At 43.7% G+C, this 21,940-nt stretch overlaps 1 protein-coding gene across 6 annotated transcripts in view; it reads right to left on the bottom strand.

The window, feature by feature from the left end:
• The window catches only part of LOC121916478 (splicing factor SWAP), a 239,106-nt gene that overhangs the window by 134,981 nt on the left and 82,185 nt on the right, over window positions 1-21,940 (bottom strand). For 5 of the 6 annotated variants that reach the window (XM_042441580.1, XM_042441581.1, XM_042441585.1 and 2 more), the window contains 3 exons: window positions 21,346-21,471; window positions 6,103-6,270; window positions 4,437-4,509 (listed from right to left, as the gene is read on the bottom strand). In XM_042441580.1, the coding sequence (XP_042297514.1) occupies window positions 4,437-4,509; window positions 6,103-6,270; window positions 21,346-21,471 (367 nt within the window). The remainder of the gene's footprint in view (window positions 1-4,436; window positions 4,510-6,102; window positions 6,271-21,345; window positions 21,472-21,940) is intronic. The other variant, XM_042441582.1, reaches the window with a different exon arrangement.

Raw genomic sequence — 21,940 nt, 5'->3', positions numbered from 1 at the left:
GCAGCCAGTGAAGGGATTTTAAAACTGGTGTAATGTGGGCAAATCTAGATGTGCCAGTAACCAGCCTGGCTGCCATATTCTGTACCAGTTGAAGTTTCCGAACTTGACACAGAGGGTAGCCCCATGTAGAGTGCATTACAAAAGTTGAGCCGAGAGGTTACCAGTGCATATACTACTGTTTCAAGGTCTTCCCACTCCAAGAAGGAGCGCAGTTGGCATATCAGCTGAATCTGAAAGCAAGTGTTCCTGACCGTCGCATCCACCTGAGCCATCAGATGGAGAGATGAGTCTAAGAGCATCCCCAAACTGCAAACTTTGTCCTTTAGGGGAAGTGCAACCCCATCCAGAACTGGCTGGCATAACTCCATTCCTGTATTGAGAGTCCCTATTAATAGTACCTCCGTTTTACCTGGATTCAACTTGAGTTTGTTTTCCCTCATCCAGTCCATTACCGCATCAAGACAGGCATTCAGAGGAGAGATGCCTTCCCTAGTCACTGCAGCAGTCTGAGACATAGAGAAATATATTTGGGTGTCATCAGCATACTGATAACACCCCACCCCATGTCTCCGGATGATCTCTCCCAGCGGCGTCAGGTACATGTTGAATAGCATTGGGGATAGAATTTCACCTTGAGGGACGCCCCGACCTGAGCTTCCTCTTGGCCGAATAACTGTCCCCAAGTGACATCCTCTGGAATCTACTCGGAGGTAGGAACGGAGCCCTGCACAGTCATAGCCTCCGATTCCCAGCTCTCTCAGGCGTTCCAGAAGGATACCTGGTTGATGGTATAGAAGGCCCCGAGAGGTCCAAGAGCACCACCGGGTCACACTTCCCCTGTCGATGCCCAGACGGAGTCATCGACTAAGGCGGCCATCTCAACTCTTGTAGCCTGCCCTAAAAATTCTTTTAGGCCAACTGAATTCTGCCAGCAGGCTAAATTAAATGCTCTGCTGTGCTTTAAAACTATGGTTTTAAAACTATTAAACGGATTAACTTTGGGGGGCAGGAGATATACACAGGTTGAATCTCACTTATCCAAAATGCTTGAGCCAGGACGTGTTTTGGATTTTGGAGTTATTCAGATTTTGGAATATTTGCATATACACAATGAGATCTTTTGTAGATGGGACCCAAATCTAAACATGAAATTCATTTATGTTTCGTACACATCTTATGCACATAGTCTGAAGGTAATTTTCCAGACAATATTTTAAATAATTTTGTGCATGAAATAAAGTTTGTGTATGTTGCACCATCAGAAAACAAAGGTGTCACTATCTCAGCCACCTATGTGGACAATTTTGGATTTTGGAGTATTTCAGATTTTGGAATTCTAGATAACCCAACCTGTACATATATACACATGCATATATTCACAGAACGAGAGAGAGACATGGCTGCTTTTGAGAAGCTACCTAGAAATATTGTGAAGTACTGCTTTGTTGGCTGAGAACATCTTCATCTTGGTCTGCAGTGGTTAGAACATTGTTTCTAAACACTGGAAGTTCTTGCATTCTTCTCTCTTGTTCCCAATACTTTTATATTTGGCACTATTTTATTTTATTTTGCTTATTGAATTTATATCCCACTTTTCTTCCATATGAGACCCAGAGGGGCTTACACTGTATGTTAGAACAAAACAGCTAAACAACCTGGAATACATTTTTTAAAATAATGAATTGTCTTGAATCCCAACTCAGGAGAAAGGTGAGATGCCTATACTGCAGCCACTTACTCACAAACCACAAGGATGTGAGTTCAATACCAGCCAGGGGCTCTGGGTCAACTTAGCCTGGCAACCTTCCATAGGTCGCTAAAATGAGTGCCCTGCTTGTTGGAGGCAATTAGCTTACACTTTGCAAGCTGCTTAATACATCGGTAAGCAGTACAGAAAAGTATTTGCTATTGCTATATAAATTCAATAAACAAACAAACAAATATTAAACAACCATCCATTAAAAAAACAATTTAAAACAGTTAAAACATACTGAATTTCTTTATTATAATTATAGACTAGCACAGTTAAAACACATTAAAGCCTATTTCATATACTTATTTTGTGTCCAGATTTAACATAAAACCTTAACATATGGTGTGTCATCAGAAAACAGCTCAAGATGAGGTACAGTGATCTTTACTCTGGTGTAACTATTGCTGTTGTTGTGTGCCTGCCTTCAAGTTGCTTCCAACTTATGGCGACCCTAAGGCTACACTATCATGGTGTTTTCTTGGCAAGATGCATTCAGAGGAGGTTTGCCATTGCTATCCTCTGAGGCTGAGAGTGTGTGACTTGCTCAAGGTCACCCATGGGTTTCATGGCCAAGCAGGGAATCAAACCCTGGTCTCCAAAGTCATAATCCAACACTCAAGCCACTACACCACACTTCTATCCCAGAGCTGTGTGATCTGTAGCCATCTAGCTGCCACTGATACAAAGGAGCCCTGGTGGCACAGTGGTTAAATGCCAGTACTGCAGCAACTCACAGCCACAAGGTTTTGAGTTCGATCCCAGGCAGGGTTCCAGGGTCCACTCAGCTCTCCATCTTTTTGTGGGTCGGTAAAATGAGTACCCAGGTTGTTGGGGGCAACTAGCTTACAGACTGTAAACTGCTTGGGGAGTGTTAGTTCACTTATAAGTGGTATAGAAATGTACTTGCTATTGCTAACTCCCATTATTGCTGATCAGCCTGGCCAACAGTAAAGGATGATAGTAGCAGCAGTTCATCAATACCTGGAGGGCCATAAGTTCAGCCTCTATTCAACCTAAAATTGCACTGGATCATTGTCATATACAGAGGAGTATTGGATACTGTGATACTCTTGTCCATTAACATCTAAACTAGTGGTTCTCAACTGTCAGTTCCCAGATATTGTTGGACTTCATGACCCAGAAGCCCAAAAACCACATGGCAAATGGTCACAGGTTTTGTAAGTAATTGACCAATGGGGGGGGGGGGGGTGATTTACATGGATGCCAGGGGCTGAATCTGAGATCATTTGCAAGCAAGACAAAATGCTTTACCATAAGTTACCCATATCTTCAAGATACTGGACAGCCATCAACAAGGGAGAGCTGGAACTACACAGAATCTTAAGGGCAGTGGGCATATGCTACTGGCAAGTGAAGAACTTTCTGCACACCCTGACTATGTGCCTTTGGAGCCCATATATTTCTTTTGCTAGCTCAATGCTACTGCTTCTTATTCTGTCCCTACAGTTGTCTTCTGCTATGGGAAAAAGCAATTCTTACTTTTAAAAAACAACAAAAATGCTTCCACCAAGTTCTACAAGTTTGTATCATAAAAGACCCTATCTATCCACAACAATAAACAGAATGCTTGCTCCAAAATTGCCCTTTTGAAAAATGTCACAAATGGACCAAAAGCACTAAAATCAATTTCTCAAAGCAAATGCATTAAATGAAATTGAAATATCTATTCTGAATCTATCCTGCCCAGTCAAATTAAATTTGCAGTAAGCACAAGAAAAAGATGCATTTTTAAAAGGCACATGAAACTGAACATCATGATTATTGTTTTCTTCACTAGATTTTGTGAGGGTTTATATACATTTTGCTTAGAGTGCCCTGAATCACATTGTGGAGAAAGGTGGGATATAAATTCTGGATATAAATAAATAAAGCCAGATATCACAATTAAAGATGCCACAGAGGTGATATGATAGCCCTGTTTAAATATTTGAAGGGATGTCATATTGAGAAGGGAGCAAGCTTGTTTTCTGCTGCTCCAGAGAACAGGACCCAGAACAATGGATGCAAGCTACAGGAAAAGAGATTCTACCTGAACATTAGGAGGAACTTCCTGACAGTAAGGACTGTTCGACAGTGGAACACACTCCCTTGGAGAGTGGTGGAGTCTCCCTCCTTAGAGGTCTTTAAACAGAGGCTGGATGGCCATCGGTTGAGTTTGCTTTATGATTTCCTGCATGGCAGGGGGTTAGACTGGATGGCCCTTGTGGTCTCTTCCAACTCTGATTCTACACTAATGTGACCATGGCCAGCGTGGTGTAATGGTTTGGGAGTTGGACTAGGACATTGAGAGGCCAGGGCTCAAATCCCAGCTAGGTGATGTACAACCCAGCATAAACACATGAAGGCTGGACTGTCCCATGATCTGAGTAAAGAAATGAATGGTTCTGCTTACCTTGCTGTGACTCTGAAAAAAACCCTGTTCTGAAAGGAAGTTCAGACTGAGTTCCACAATCAAGTTATAGCACTAACACATCCTCTCATAGACCAGATAGATTTAAAATCTGGAAAAACACCAGTTACATACCCATTTGAAGTCTTCATTTTAGAAAACTGTTTCAGAATTGAAACTACAGGTTAAGAGTGATGTAATGTGACTGTGACAAAACAAGCAGATACTTTTGCAACCATTAAAGCTTGTAAGCATGATCATTTAGAGTAGTACCTGAGTTATTTTACTCTGTACAGATGAAACAATTGCTGAAGAGATCTGGCCATCTTTTTCCAAAGAAACTCCCCTAAAAGGATTTTTTAAACAGAGAGAGAGAGAGGGGGGGGGGGGGAAGGGGTGTAGTAAGTAAATGGACAATTAATCACAGATAAACAGACCGAGGTACTTTAAGCTGCATGAAAAACGGCTAAGAGAACAAGCTGTTTCATTCTCACCTTTGCCATCAACTCACTATGTAACCTTCAACAAATCATTTAAAACTCAGCCATTCTACCCCCAATGGTAATGTAAGGATAATGCAGGTCTACCTATTAGGCCTCTTACAAGGATTCCAGAGGCAATTCACATGAGGTAATTTGCATATTTAGGCTAAGCTTTATGTAATATGCAATTTAAATAATCATTCAAGAATGGTTTTGAATGAATGAATGAATGAATGGATAAATGGGAACTTTTCAGAATTGTGTGAACTCTCCCAGCTTTAGCCCCAGCAATTTACAAGTGGATGTAGCAAGGATATGTTACTGCTGAAAGGCCCAGACAACAATGAAATTACGTGCTTAAGAAAGGTTTAGAATTTCATGGGGAGAAACACTTCACAGGGTTCCTTCCAAAATTCAGCATCCCCCAACCTTTCTAACTGAATGCAAAGAACACTCCCCACCCCCCACTATTACAGAGATACTTACAGAAGGTTAAGTATTTCAGTGGTGAAATTATTCTAAGGTTAAACTACAGCTGTTTGGAAATGGTAGATGTGGGAATGTCAATGAAGTGAAGGGGAACATTTAAACATAATGCATAAAAACTTGCAAATTGATCATGTTGCCAGATCTAGACACAAGGCAGAATGAGGGGATAGAAATTAACACTCATATTTAGATGCTTCCCTTCCAAGGAAAAACATTGTCTGCAAGAAGAAAGCTAGCACACCAAGGAGAAATCCTATGGAGTTTTTTTTCAAATAACCTTCAAATAGGATTCAGATTTGTAATGCTTCATCTGCAACCAAATTCTATCATCTTCTGTGTTGTAGAGCCATCTGTACTACCTATGTAATGAAAGGAAGCTTACTACTGTTCTGAATCCTGCAGATTTCTGATTACATGCAGAAGCATAATACAGTTCTTACCATTTAAGCAGGATAATACAAAATGTGAACAGTTCCCAATAGAAGGCTGAGTCTTCATTATCCAGAATTCTGAAATCCAAAATACTCCAAAATCCGAAACATTTTTCATAAGTGGCCAAGGTAGTGACACTTGACCCACTGAACACAAACTTTATTTCATGAATAAAATTTTTAAAAATATTATGTATAAAATTACCTTCAGGCTATACTTATAAGGTGTATATGACACATAAATGAATCTTGTTCCGTCTACAAGAGGCCTATATATATATATATATATATATATATATATATATATATATGCAAATATTCCAAAATCTGAAAAAATCCAAAATCCCTAACACTTCTGGTCCCAAGCATTTCAGATACGGGAGACTCAGCCTGTATTGTCCAAAATAAACTGAACACTCATTTTGAGTGATAAGGTTATGAGCTCCTCTTTTTCCTCCAGGTAATTTGCACTGTAGCATTATCGCAGATTTGAGTGAGCAGTAAAAGGCCATGTCCAGATTTTAAAAGTTTATTTACCCAGAGCGTTCCTGGCTGGATCCTCGGCTCTCCACAGGAGAGACACTGGCAGAATGGGTTGAGTTCTTATGCATCAACTGTTTCCCTGGTGAGATGGAAGGTGAATGAGACCTTGCTTTGGATTTGCTATGAGAGTGAGATCTCCGCTTTTTCCTTTCATGAGGACTTCTGAAAACAAAAAGGAAAAACAATAATGTTGCTTAATTCCAAACTAAACAATCTGGCACAGAGAAAAAGACAGAGAATATAACCTGTTGAGATTCTGCCTCAACATTAGGAGGGACGACCTGACAGTAAGAGTTGTTTGACAGTGGAACACACTCCCTCGGAGGCTGGCAGAGTCTCCTTCTTCTGAGGTTTTTAAATAGAGGCTGGATGGTCATCTGTTGGGGGTGCTTTGATTGTGAGTTCCTGTATGGCAGGGGTTGGACTGGATGGTCCTTGTGGCCTCTTCCACCTCTATGGTTCTACGAACCTTTCTCCAATCCAGTTTTCAGCTTCCTTGGCGTTGTTTTTATTATAGTTATGTTTATTTTTATGTACTTCCTTTTCCCCAGTCTGGAACAATCAGCTTGTCAGTGTGTTTGTCTCTGTGAATACGCCTTCAAGTCACCTGTCGATTTATGGTGACCCAATGAATTTCATAGGGTTTTCTTAGGCAAGGAATTCTCAGAGGTGGCTTTGCCTAGTCCCTCCGCTGAAATTTAGCTTACAGCACCTGGGATTCATTGACAGTGCCCCATCAAAGTACTAGTCAGAGATGACCCTGCTTTGCTTCCAAGATCAGACAAGATCTGGTGCCTTTAGAGTATTTAGGAATACACCTCTTTTGCATCAAATACATCATTTTAAAAAATACAACCAATTATAGACTATTTCCTCAAAGCCAGTCTTATGAACTTGCAGTATATACTCAACTATAAGAAATTTATTCCCCAAAATTGATCCTAAAATCCTGGGTCGACATATAAGGGTGAATAACTAGTACTGCTTAGAAAGGTCCTAAAACAAGCAAGCCCGATGCTCCACTCTTGGTACCTGGAGGCACACGTTTCTCTCTCTCTCTCTCTGTGTTTGAGTGAGTGAGTGAGTGAGAAAGAGGTTCCCAGTCTGATTTGCAAGCCTCCTCTTCCCATGGAAGAAACACCTCATTTAATACCACTTGATTCCCTTCCCAGTCCGATTTGCAAGCCTCCTCTTCCCATGGAAAAATCACCTTATTTAACACCACTTGCTGCCCTTCTCAATCCAATATTAAAACCTCTCCTCCAGCACCTGGGAATTGGTGTTAGGTGGTCAGGAGAGGTCCAGAGAAGAAGGAAGGAAAGAAGTGGTATTTCCCCCTTTCCATCTTTCATTATAGTTCCCTAAGTTTTATCCTCGACTTATCCATGGGTCATATCAAAATCCATGATTTTGAACCTGAAACCTTCCCTTGACTTATACATGAGGTTGACTTGTACATGAGTATATACAGTATATAATCCTATAAATACAAGCATGGAACCTGAAATGAACCTGAACTCCTTCAAGCTTTCTAATTCATATTCTAAATTTATAATCAATACAATGTTCATACTGATGATCTGAAAGTATTGAGTGTCTTGCAGAAACCAAAGAAACCCTATGGAAAGTAATTGCTGTGCTTATGGATCTCTTTAAAAGAAGTCCTTTCTCCCTTGTAATCTCATATCTTTGAAACTGCCCTGGGGAAAACCCCCCACCTTATGTGACAGCAGAATTCTTACTTGTTTCAAAGCCCACCTTTTCTTTAAAGTTCTGTGCACCCATTCCCATGACTGAATTCAGTCTAAGAAAGGGATGGGAACGTGTGGACCTTCAGATGTTGTTGCACTGAAACTCCCACCAGTCTTAGTCTGCATACAAAATGATGAGGGTGATGAGAATTGTAGGTTGACAACACTTAGAATCATAGAATCAGAGTTGGAAGAGACCACAAAGGCATAGAGAACTTGACAAGGAATCTGGGTTGCAAATCAAGATTGACAAGAAGTTAGTCAGGAATCACTTAGTTAACCTAAATGAGTTCAACTCTGCAGGGTCAGGTGAATATTGAAGGAACTTGCTAGCATACTGAATCACTTGAGATCATTTTTCAGAAATCTTAGAGGTCCCAGAGGATTGGAAACAAGCAAACATTCTCCCGCTCTTTAAAAAGGCAAAAAAGGGAGAAAATTCAAGAATACCAGAGAAAATGTTATAACAGATTATACAGTACTCTGTCTGCAAGTGTACTGATGACAATAGGAGACAGCATGTGTTTGTCAAGAACAATCCTGTCAAATCAACCTTATATCTTTTTAAAATCAGGTCACTAGTTTTCATGGTGGGAATCCTATGGATGTTGTTTGTCTGGATTTCAACGAAGGATTTGATACGGGTCCCCATGATATTTTGATTAGCAAACTGACTAAATATGGAAGAGATGGAAACACCATCAGATGGAGTGATCCATAACTGGTGGGAAAACCATACTCAAAGAGTTGTCATCAATGGCTGTGCTTCAAATTGAAAGGTGGTCTCAAGTGGCATGTCCTGGGGCCAATGCTCTTCAATATTTTTATCAATGATTTAGATGGTGTGGTGGAGGGAACCCTTATCAAATTTTCAGATGAACAGAACTGGGAAGGGTAGTTAACCTACTGGAAGACAGGTATGCAAAGGGATCTTGTAGCACCTTTGAAACTAACTGAAATAAAGAAACTGGTAGCATGAACTTTTTTAGACTTGTGTCTACTTTCTCAGATGCATGGTGGAAGACAGGAACAGAATTTAAAAGGACCTTGATAAACTAGAAAACTGCTGAAATTAATAAAATGAAATTCAACAGAGACAAATACAAAATTCAACATTTAGTTTGCAAAACCCAAATGCACAGGTATAGAATGACAGATACATAGTTCTAGCTATGCAGAAACACCAGTTACAGTGCTCCTAAAAGTTGCCTGCACAACTTCTACTTAAAGACTTCCAAATATGGAGAGTTCACCACCCTCCCAGGCAATCTGCTCCACTGCTGAACAGCTCTTACATTAAAAAAAATCCTTCCAAATGTTTAGCTAGAATCTCTATTCTTGTAATTTGAAGCCACTGGTTTGTGTTCTAGTCTCTGGAGTAGCAGAAAACCAGCTGGCTCCATATTTTACAGTATTTTGTGTGAAAAAGACTTCAGGGAACATATTTCTAGGAAGACCAAAACTGAAAAGCCTCCTCTCTGATCACCAGCCATCAAACTCTGAAGCTGTCAGTCCATTATGCTTCTCTCCATGATGAACATTACCTTATAGCTTTATTACACTGCTGGAACCATGACTCACTCATTCTCTAAAAGAAGCTCCAGCGCAGAGCAGATGTAGGTATAGGGTTTTTTTGCACTGGTAATGTAACTGGAACACTTAATTGAGAAATTGCTATCATAAGAGGAAGTGGTTTTATGGAAATATAAAACTCTTGTTATTGTTGATTTAACACGGAGATAACACAAAATACTCTCCAGTCTATCACAGGGCTGAGACAGATACCAGCCTTATGTCAGATAGCATGACAAACTGTTTTCCCAAAGGATGGTACCTTCTAAGGGAGCCTCATTGCATGCACCTCTGGCTCAGGTTCCCCATGTGCATGATCAACTCTCTAGATATCATGTCTGAATAGAAAGTGCTCTTTCAACTGCCATATGTTTTTTTTTAATTCTAGGAAAGAGCTAATGGACAGAGAAGGGAGCACCTCAGAGATTGGCTGGGGACAAGTGGGGAAAATCCTTGTCAAAATTAAAAGTGCCCTTCAAAGACTACATGACAACTAGGAAGTGGCAGAACTAGACAAGTATCTAACCACCATTGTGTAGTGGTTTGAACATTGGATGAATCTGGGTGACCTTGGGTGAGTCACATTCTCTCAGCCTCTGAACAAATCTTGCCAAGAAAACTCCATGATAGTTTGGCTTAGAGTCACCATAACTTAAAAATGACTTGAAAGCACACAACAACAGGTACAAGGTAACTTTTTATTTGGACCTAATCCTCATGACCAGGCACTGCTATACTCTAGTACAGGCCTTTAGTCCAAATCCACTCCTCTAAAGTTCCTCAAACAGTCACAACCAATTCCCCATGAAACTGTTTCCCAGCTTTTCTACTTCTTTCTCCTCATTCTAAAATCCCAAAATGCATTTCCTAACATCTAGCTACTGGCAGGAAGAGAGTGTGTTGGTATTTTTTAGTCTCTCCCTTTTGTCTTTGGTTACATCTACAGCTGGAATACTCCTCCTACCCTGAGTATCTTTCTTTTTTTAAATCATTTTTTAAATTAAAATTTAAAAACACTACACATTCATAAACAGAACAAAAGCAAAACAGATATTATCCAGGGAATTTATCACCTCATACATTGTCTCATGCATTACACAAGCATATATTCTAGACCTACACATTTTATCCACGTTCTTATAAATTAGTATAATAATTAATCTAGTTGTTCGGATTAGTGATGATGGCCATCTCCCACTTCTTCGTTCTGTTCCATCAACTCAATACCTTCCCTTGTTCCCTTTTCTATTTACAGTTGGCCCTTCTTATACACGGATTTTTTATACACAGATTCAAGCATACACGGTTTGAAAATGTTCAAAAAAAAGTATACATTTCAAATATCAAACCTTGATTTTCCATTTTTTATAAGGGACACCACTTTGTTTTGTCATTATATTGAATGGGACTTGAGCATACACGGATTTTGTTATACACGGGGGATTTTGGAACCAACCCCCAGCGTATAACAAGGGTCCACTGTACTTCCTCATCAATACCACTCTTCCCTAACTTCTTCCTTTCTTCATTCATTCTTCTCCTCTCTTCGACCTCTCTTTACTCTCTCTTCTTCCAAATCTTCAGATTTGCCCTCAAACACATTTACTTTTCACCACCCTTACTCCTTCCAGTTAACTTATTCTCACCTTCGCCCTGAGTATCTTTCTGAAACTGAATTTGTCCCCCAGGATGAAAAAGACTCCTCACTAGAAGAATCTGAGGACCTCATACTGGCAGTAACAAGTGCTAACATGTGTCCCTTGCCCTTTGGGAACATAATCCATCCATTTTGTCACTGAATATAGAATCACAAAGATGGAAGAGACTACAAGGGTCATCCAACCCCTGCCATGCAGGAACACACAATCAAAGCACCCCCCACAGACAGCCATCCAACCTCCATTTAAAAACCTCCAAAGAAGGAGACTCCACCACACTCCAAGGGATGTGAGCACATTGCAGACAGATAACATTTAATGGATGTGAGGCACAGACCCGATTCAGCCAGTCATCAAGAACTCTAAGACTATCATCAGGACCAAAGCATGGGAGAGAGGTCCCTGGCAGAGAGAAAGTCCAAAAATTGGTTCCGTCCAAGGGCCAATTTGTATGACCTCTGTGTCAAAGGCTTCTGTGCAGCCAGGATAACCATCCGTACCGAGTCAGGCAGAGCCTCTAGGGATGGATTCTTCATGCCACCAGGGGAAGCATTTCTATGTCCAGGTGCCAGATGTGGCCTCCGTGTAGCATCAGGAAGTTGGCACAGAAGTCGAGTCAAAGGTATTCCCTTCAGGACAGGTGCAGGAGTAGAGGGAACCAAGGCCGTCTTGGCTACCATGGTGTGATGAGGGTGACATCGGACCGGTCCAATCTTATCTTTGCTAAAACCTTGGTGACAAATGGAAATGGAGGGAATGTGTAGACCATGCTTCCTGACCACTCAAACTGGAAGACATCTCCTCAAGAGCCCAATGTTCGGGTCTGAGAACAAAACTCCACACAATGAGTGTTTTGATGAGAGGCAAACAAGTTGATCAGTGGTTCGCCCCAAGTAAGAAACAGGTTTCAGGATGGAGGCACCATTTGAGGCACGGGTTGGAAGACCTGCTGAGCTGGTCTGCCAGGTTGTTTTCCTCCCCAGGAGATGAACAACTTGGAGGAGGACTGGATGCACCAGTGCCAGATTTGAAGCATGATCTCAAGCAGGGTCTGGGATCTTGTCCCTCCTTGTTTGTTGAGGTAGTACACGACAGTGGTGTTGTCTGTCAAGAGGAATACTACCTTGTCTGAGAGAAGGGGTTGGAATGAATGGAGGGCCTTTTCCACTGCCATCGTCTCCAGTGCGTTGATGTGGAAGTGACCCTCCAAAGTGGAGCAATTGTCTTTGACAGTGAAGTCCAGGGTGTGAGCACCCCATCCTTCAGGGGATGCATCTGTGGTGAGGGTGATTTGCAGTTGCAGAAGCAGAAAGGGCATCCCGATGCAGACATTGTCGGGTTTGAGCCACCAGAGCAATGACCTGGCCATGGGCCTTAGAACTGTCAGCCACTTGGATGGAGGATCGCACACGGGATTGAAGACGGAGAGGTACCAGGACTGAGACAAAGCCTTGCCCATGGAGTAACATAGGTTGTTGAGACCATGTATCCCAAGGCTATCTGAACAGTCCGTCCACTCATGAACAGCCTGGGAGAGAGCTTGAAACCTGTCCAGAGGTAGATAAGCCATGGTCATCTCAGAGTCAAGAGTTGTCCCGATGAATCTGACCTGTTTGGATGGGGTCAGGTTGGATTTCTCTCTGTTGATCCTCAGACTGAGGGACTCTAAGGTAGACAAAGCGAACTGCATGTCCTGGACAAGCCTCTCTCAGGATGAAGCAGTGAAGAGTCAGTTGCCCAAGTAGGGGAAGACTGTGATCTTGTGTTGGTGGAGGTGGGCCACAATTGGAACCATGCACTTTGTGAAGACTCTCGGTGCTGTGGAGAGCCCGAATGGGAGGACCCTGTACTGGAAAATTTCGGTCCCGATGGCAAAGGCAAGGAACCTTCTGTGATCTTGTTGGATCCAAATGTGGAAGTAGGCATCCTTGAGATCTAGAGTCAGGAACCAGTGGTCTTTCTGCAAAAGCGGCAGGGTTACTATGGCGATAAACAATTGCTGTAAGTTCAGTTGCTGTAAGTTCAGAATGGGCCTTAGACTAGAATCTCTTTTAGGGACAGTAAAGTAATGGGAGAAGAAACAGTAGCAGGCCCGAGAAGGATCTATGGGCTCGATAGTGCCCTTATGTAACAAAGTGTGCACTCTGTCAAGTAGGGTGCCTGAGGGTGTGGTGAAAAGGAAAGCTCTGGTGGTTGGGAGCTCTTTGAACTTGAGGGCATAACCCCTACAGACAATGTCCAAAACCCAAGAGTCAGATGTGATTGAGGCCCAGGTGTTAAGGTAGGGTCTCAGCTTATCCCCAACAGGGGCAGAGATGAAATGCACCATGCCATCTCATAGCCTCCTCTTGCCTTGTTGGGCATCTTTCTTTTTATAGCCCTGTCCATATGATGGCTGTGGTGGCTGGCAACAGCCAGATGAAGAGGAGGAGGACTGGGATGGTGGGTGCTGTTTTGGCTGGTCTTTTTGGCACCAGTCGTCCTGTGGCAGGTTGGATCTCTGTTGGTACGGTGGGTACCATGGGTGTTGAGCTCCATACTGAAGCCAAGGAGACTGGAATGGAGCAAAAGACATGCCATTTTTCTTGGCAACGGCCTTCATCCGGTACTGAAAATTAAGCTTTTCATCCGTCTCTTTGTTAAAAATGTTGGAATCATCGAAGGGCATTTCTTTAATGGAAGACTGAGCATGAAGGTTGAGGTCAGAACAGCATAGCCAAAGCATGTCTTCTGAGGGCCACCGAACCTGACAGGATCTTGGAGGCATAGTCACTTGAGTGGCGCACAGAAATGATCTGTTGGCTGCTGATATAGTGAGCTTTGGCATGGAGAGCCATGGCCAATTGCTTCTTGTAATCCGGCATGCCATGGAGAAGTGGTTCCATATGCTCCATGAAGTGCTGGACGTAAGCTCCCATACAGGCCATATAGTTGGCCACCTTGAGTTCGAAGACCGCTGAGGTGTAGAACTTCTTCGCCAGTCCGTCGATCTTCCTGCTCTCCTTGTTGGAGGGAGAGGAAGAAGTTCTGGAGGTGAAGGTGAGCTGTGAGCCTTCCACAATGACCAAGTTTGGCTTTTGATGCTCAAAGAGCCAACTCGATCTCGAAGGAGCAATCCTGGAAAAGCTCTCGATCTTCCTCGAGATGGAAGCAATCATGGTCTAGGAGCACTTCACAATCTTCTCCAGAGAGGGGAGATAGCCGATGGAAGGAGGTGTCGGTATCGTACCATGGATTCTGTGTTTGATCGGGTCCAACACATCGTCATCGGTACGGGAGACTTCCAGTTTGAGCGCATTCACCATCTGGATGATGTGGTCAGTGAAAGACCTGACATCATTGTTGGGAGAACCAGGGTCCAGTTCTATAAGATGCTTGGGAGATGGAGACCTCTCCACATCTGAGCCTGGGCTCTAGGAGCACAACTCCCTTTGAGATCGACTCAAAGCAGGCAAGTCCTCTGGAGTCCTCGGCAAGGACCTACTGTGGAGGGACTTGCGATGAGGTGGTACTGGCAGCCGTGTTGGAGTAGAGGCCCTGATGACCTGAGCTTCAGTCACTATCTTTGAAGGAACAGATGGAAGTTTAATTTGAAGATCCTCAGGATACACTGACAGGAGATACCTCCCAGAATCATGGTCGAACACCAAATCTGAGTATTGCTGGAGGAGGTCATCATGGAGGTCATCAACACTGGTGGCCTCATCAGGCTCGGTCCTGAGGCAGGCACGAACCTGTCGGAGTGGAGAAACACGAGCCTATGGGCTAACATCTACCACTTGACCAGACAGGTGTGGAGTCACCACCGAAGGATGAGTTCCTCACACCTCTTCCTCTGATTTGGAGTTGAGATGGATGATCCAAGAGGTATTGACTGGGATCAAGATCTTGGTGGTGGGAGCAGTTGTGGTTGGCACCGACGCCTCTGGGCCGGCGCCTAAGGCAGCAGTTGGAGCCTGAATCGAAACCAAGGGCTCTTTACAGCTCAATCTGGTAGAAGGCGAGGCACAATGGGTCCGTTTCAGAGCTGAACACTCAGAGGACTTGTCCTTCTTGGAATGAGAGGACTTTTCCTCAGCATGCTTTTGCTTAGAGGTCTTTTTAGCATTCACATCTCGATCTTTCTCAGGCTGGGAAGTTTTAGGGTCCTTAGAGCCCTTGGCCTTCTCATCCACCTTAGATTTTGTACTCTCCTTACCGGAGGCAGAATGAGCCATTGAGGAGCCTTCCAGGGCAGGGGCAAAGGCCAGTCTTAGGGCCTGCTCTGAAAGAGCTTCAGTTTCAGGTTCCGCACAACTTGCACAAAGGGCAAATTTTAGGATTATGGGCTTCTCCCAAACACAAGACTAATGGCAGTCAGAAGTGGGGATTTTCACCCCGCACTTATTCTTTTGAAAAAAGCCATCTTCTTCAAAATGGTCTCCATTCTTCAAAGACTGCATATGCTTGCTTTGGAGGGAGATTTAAAAGCTGGCTGATGATTCATGTGGCAAGTAACAGTGGTTACAAACCCTAGGCATCTGCCCTCAATCTGTTTCACGTGGTCAAGCTGCCTCTCCAATTTCAGCAAGAAGTGTCTAAAAAACGGGGAGGAAAACATTTCCTAAGTAAGAACAGAGCTGTGTTTCAATATCTGTCTTCCGAAAAAGTTCCATCAGCAGTTTTCAAACTGAGTTCTGGGAAGCAAATATAGGTTCTTCAGAAGCTTATCAAGGGCTTCCTGATGAGAAAAGACCTACTATGATAAACATCTCCCCCTGAGAGACAGCTTGACATATATCCATTACTAGCAATCTTCTGCAATGCATAGTTACAGGGGAAATGTGGCTCATGCTCCAGTTTATGGAGTGATGACAAAAGCTTTGTGATGTGTACCTGGCACTTGGTGTGAACTAAATATATAGCTTAGAATGTACATACATGGGTTCCTCAGCAGCCAAAATTTCTCAAGAGAAAACTCATCAATTTCCATTTAAAAACTATCCTAACCAAAATATACTGTTACAGAGAACTGTTACAGTTTCTTTCTTAAGAGTGTCCTTTGATGGAATGTTCCTGGGCCGACACCTGAGAGGCTGCTCATGTAAGTAACAACCCCAGGGCGGCCTGGATAGTAGAGGTGGAAATTAATGGGCAGCGGGAGAAGGCCTTGGTCGACTCAGGGTGTGAGCAAACGCTAGTGAGGAAGGACCCTGGGGGAGGGCGGGGCCAACCCATCCAAATTAGATGTATCCACAGGGACAGAAAACCCTACGGGACGGTGTGGGCTCAGCTGCGAGTGTGGGACAATGTGCGGTGGTTGGCAGTCAGGGTGGTGCTCACACTCCACTGGGCAGCTCTGATAGGGCGCAACTGGCCCCACTGGCAGCAGTTACTACAAGAGAGGGAGGCCTTAGTGAGGCAGACGGAGACATCGGCCCCGGGGGACCTGCTAAAGTTATCGAGAGACCAATTAGTGTTTGGCAGCAGGATGACGAGACAATGAGGGAGGTCAGAAGACAGGCCCAGCTGGCAGGAGGGCAGACGATTTTAGGGCAAGGTCCCTGCCTTATAGAAGATGGGGCCTATCTATCGGGTCCCGCCCAACACCAACTCAGAGGGAGTAGAATTTCAGTTGTTGGTTCCTAAAGCACTAAGGGAGGAGGTGATCCGGCTGGCCCATGATATTCCCATAGTGGGGCACTTGGGGATGGACAAGACAGTAAAGAGGATAACACAGAGGGTTTTTTTGGCCAGGCATTTTCGCAGACGTTAAGGTCTATTGCAGCTCCTGTCCACAGTGCCAACTCCTTCAGGGCAAAGGGCCGCTAGGGGGCAAGTTGATACCAATGCCTGTGGTGGATGAGCCTTTTAGTAAAGTGGCCCTTGATATTGTAGGACCCCTGGAGTGATCAGCAGCGGGACACCGATTCATACTGGTTATTGTAGATTGTGCAACCCATTATCCGGAAGCTGTCCCCTTGCAGTCAACGCATGCCAATAAGCTAGCATAGGAACTGATAGGGGTCTTCTCAAGAGTAGGGTTCCCCAGGGAAGTGCTAACAGATCAGGAGACTAATTTCATGAGCCTCACCATGAAACGCATGTGGGAGTTGCTACGAGCAAAGCCCTTTAAGACTTCCGTGTACCACACACAGGCCAATGGCCTGGTGGAGAGGTTGAATCGCACCTTAAAGGCGATGCTTAAGAAGTTTGTTCACGAGCAACCAAAACACTGGCATTTACTTCTGGGCCCATTGCTCTTTGTGTTCAGGGAAGTCCTTCAGGACTCTTTGGGGTTTTCACCCTTTGAACTTCTGTATGGGAGACGGCCTCGAGGGGTGTTAGACCTGGTAAAACAGGGGTGGGAGGACTCTCGAATAGGCCCAAGGTCTGCCTTGAGCTATGTGTTACAAATGCGGGAGCATCTAAAGAAAATAGGAAGTGTGGCCCGGGAAAATTTGCTGAAGGCTCAGCAATGTCAGAAGGAGGGATTCAACGAGAGCGGTCCTTGGAAGTTGAGCAGAGGGCACTGGTTCTACTCCCATCCTCCTTTAGTAAATTGTTCGCCCAGTGGAAAGGACCGTTTAAGGTGGTGAGGAAGGTGGGGCCCGTGGATTATGAATTACAATTGGGAGAGGAAGCAGGGCGTCGTCAAATATTCCATATTAATCTTCTAAAGGCTTGGAGGGAGAGAGAGTCTTTGTGGGCCAAGGCCCAGGAGGAGGAGGAGGAGAGTTCCGAGGAGGAGGAGACCTTGGGCCCTGAGGTGACTGACCCATTACAACCGCAGACGTTACCTATTTTATCAGAGTTGAGTTTGGAGCAAACAGAACAGGTGAGGTATTTACAAGAATCTATTAGAGATGTGTTTTCTACCAAACTGGGTCGCTCGCAAGTCATTACACACTCCATACACACCGCTCCAGGGGTAGTGGTAAGAGCCCCTTTGAGACCATGGCCTTGGAGATTGCAGGAGGTAATTAGGAAGGAGGTGAAAAATATGTTGGACCTAGGGGCGATAGAACCTTCCTGCAGCCCTTGGCGGAGTCAGCCAGTGTTAGTTCCAAAACCTGATGGGTCCATTCGTTTTTGCATTGATTTTAGAAAGCTCAATGCGGTATCTAAGTTTGATGCCTATCCGATGCCAGAGACTATGGACTTGTTAGAACAGTTGGGTCAGGCTCAGTTACTGTCGTCAATAGATCTGATGAAAGGGTATTGGCAAATTGCGCTGGTGGAGGCAGACAATGAGAAAACGGCGTTTGCGACCCCTCAGGGCCTGTTTCAATTCACTAGGATGCCTTTTGGTCTGCACGGGACAGCTGCTACTTTTCAGAGGCTGATGGTACAAACTGATGCCTCGGAGGTGGGTTGGGAGCAGTCCTTTCGCAGGTGTGGGAGGACGCAGAACACACGGTACTTTTTCTCAGCCGAAAGTTAAAACCAGCCGAGACAAAGTATGCAACTATCGAAAGGGAGGCCCTGGCAGTCAAGTGGGCTCTGTTAGCCCTCAAGTATTATCTGTGGGGGTGCTCTGTTTACGATGGTCACTGACCATGCCCCTCTCTTCAGTGGCTAGTTTCCATGAGGGATTCTAACCGTAGACGTCTGAGGTGGTATATGGCCCTTCAACCGTATGCATTTAAAGTGGTACACCGTTCTGGGGTGGAGCATGCTAACGCTGACTTTTTTTCTTGGCAGGGTACGTGGAGCCCTGACCCTCCAGCATCCCTCTTGCCCGAGGGGTCGTGTAACCCGGCAGGGAAGAGTGGGAGGGTTGCTGGAGGTGAGGAGGAGGAGTCAGGAGGAGAAGAGAAACTGGAAGCACCTGGAGAAGAAGATGGAAGATGGGAATCGGCTGAGAGTGAGGATATAAGGAGGCAGGGAGAGGTGGCCAGGAAAAAGCGTGGCTTTAAGACAGGGACATGGAGAGGCAAATGTGAAAGGGGCAGAGCAGGTTACTCGAAGTGCCAGGAGAGAGGGATGGCCCGCTCCACTACAGCACGGTAGAGGGAGAATTTCTGCGGGACACCGAGGGGCAGTGCTGCTACGTGACCCTGCCTGGGATGGAGACTTGGGAGTCAAGAGAGAGTGCTAGTATCCCCAACCCCCAAGAGGGAACCCGGAGAATCTTGAGGGCACCTGGTGGGGTGAGAAGGGGCAGTGCTGGGAACACGGACCTTGCCCCAGGGACACTGAGAAGTCGGAGTTGGAAGCCAGCAAGAAAGGGAGGTGGAGAGTTTGAGGCAGGCGGAAAAGGGAGGAGAAGAGAGTGGGGGAACTTTGCCCCTCCTCCATGAAGACTGCTAGTTTAGGAAGTTGACCTGTTTCAGTTTGGACACTGTTATTTGCACTATATTAAAGCATTCTGCACTGCAGCACGTGTGTGATGTGTTTGTTTGTGCCCTCATGGAGGTGAGAAGTTCCGGCGGAGCCCCAGGGGCGCAAGCCCCATCCACATACACAAACCAAGAAATTCAAATTAAAAAGAGAAATAAGATTCTACCAAAATATTAGAAAAAACTTCCAGATGATAAGAGATGTTTGCCACTGAAATGTACTGTTTCAGAGGGCAATGGACTGTCCTTCACTGGAGGTCTTTAGAAAGAGGTTGGATGGCCATCTCTTGGAGGTGCTTTAGTTGTGCATTCCTACTTGGCAAGAGGTTAGACTAGATGGCTTTTTCTTCCAACTCTATGATTATGTGGCCCCAAATTTCTGTTTTCTTCACCCAAGTTTCATATTTGGTGTCATTACCAAATTGAAATTTTGAACACAGACATTGAAAGAATGGTAAAAATAACATTTAAAGTATGCCACTTTATTTTCCAATGTTAGAACCTTAATCTCAAAAGCTAATTAATCTGTAACAAATAATCTTGAGAACACACAGTCTTCTGGAAGCCTTCAGGGTGATGTTATGTTTTTGCACCATACTTTCATTTTACAGGAGTTTATACAGGAAAGAGTCTCAAATGATTTGTCTGGAGCCTTTTAAAATACACTTGTGATTTAAAAACATTATGAAATCTAAGACTATGGAGCATTACATATGAAACATCATCTCCACAGCACCAACTGCAATTCATGTGCTACACAATAAAGGTCATTCTTGTGCCATGATAATTATCTATCCCATGTACACAGAGTACTAGTGAAATAAAGTACAATATCTATAAGTTCACTGAGTGAGACAGATAGGTGAGACAGAAATTTTCCACCATATAGAGGAGGCATTTCTGTGTAGGCTATTAAGAAAATAGGAAACTATTTGCCAGAAAGTTAGCCCATCTAGATCAGGGGTGGGCAACTTCTGGGACCAATTCAATCCCTGCCTCCATCTAAAAAAGGGCACATAGGAGCACATATTATGATCTAATGTTAAAGCAGATTGGAGAATTCCAGGGGAATGATTCTTAGTTTTTATGTACTGTATATACTCAACTATAAGTTGACCTCATGTATAAGTCGAGGGCAGGTTTTGGGGCCAAAACTGTGGATTTTGATATGACCCATGGATATATTGAGGGTAAACTTTGGGGGCATGTAACAAACGATGTAAAGGACAAATCAGAGGAAATCTATGAAAAATAACATACAAAATTCCAGCAGGCATAAGTGTTTGTGTTCACCCTAAAGGCTTGATGGATGAGAGAAGCGGAGGGAGGGGGGAGTGAGTGCTTCCAGGACAGATTAAGTCGATTCAGGTTTTTTGGGTCAATTTTTTAACCTAAATTTCTAGTGTATATATAGTAATTTCCCCCCTTTTGCTTGCATCCAAAACATAAGCCCTAGCACTAACATTCAGACCTTCATTTTTATTAAATGCAGAGGTACTGAAACCCACTGGTGACATGGGAAGCATAACCATCTCATAAAGCTGGTGATCAACACTAATACATTCTTTTCATTAAGGATATGCAAAACAGTATTCCTAGAGAATTATTAATGTTTCTCCTCAACTCTAAAACTCCAGACTAATCACCACCAGAGACCTATGTGGATGTTTCATCACTGTGTGAATGTATGTGGAACATGGGTCTCTGCATTGTTCACAAAAGGAAAGCTCATTTTTAAGATTAACTTGACACATTCAGCTTTAAATTCTTGTGGTGGTCCAGATGCTAACTTTGATTTCTAATTTGTATGTTAGTTATTTTACATAATATAAGTTGCCTTGGAAGTGTTGATACACTGTAAGCCAGTCAACCAACCCAGAGTAACCTCAACAGTTCCAAGAAATGCAAAAACATTCTGCAAATGTAACCTTGTACCTGGAACGTGTGCGCCGCCTGCTCATTCCTGGGCTGTTGGTAACACGATATGCTGTTGGAACACTCCTTTCTTCTCTACGCCTTTCAGGTGTGTGTGCCCTTCTCCTTGGTGATCTTGATCGAGATCTGATTAAGAGATGGGGGGAAATGTGTTAATCTTGAGATGGAAAGGCTGAGCCTTAGTTTTATTACCTGATATCAATGAATACAGTGGACCCTTGTTATATGCTCGAGTTTGGTTCCAAGATCCCCCGTGGATAACAAAATCCGTGTATGCTCAAGTCCCATTAAATATAATGACATAGCAAAATGGTATCCCTTATAAAAAATGGAAAATCAAGGTTTGATATTTGAAATTTATACTTTGATGGGTTGTTCAGCCACGGCACCATGCTCAATGTCCCTGTGGATTTGGGGAGTCTGTGATATGGAGGCACACACTTCATATTCAGAATTTTAAAAATGGAAAAGTTAAATAGGGGCCCTGGAAAGTGCTCAAGATTCTTAATTGTAACTAAATTTTAAGGGAGGTATACTTAGAATGGTTTAAACCTACAATAATCCAGGCAACAACGATAAACCACTAGCTGAAAAT

The sequence above is a fragment of the Sceloporus undulatus genome, chromosome 10 (genome assembly GCF_019175285.1).
Source record: "Sceloporus undulatus isolate JIND9_A2432 ecotype Alabama chromosome 10, SceUnd_v1.1, whole genome shotgun sequence".
In the NCBI taxonomy this organism is placed as follows: Eukaryota; Metazoa; Chordata; class Lepidosauria; order Squamata; family Phrynosomatidae; genus Sceloporus; species Sceloporus undulatus.
The sequence above is the reverse complement of the archived record's forward strand: the minus strand, read 5'-3'. Positions and strand labels throughout refer to the sequence as shown.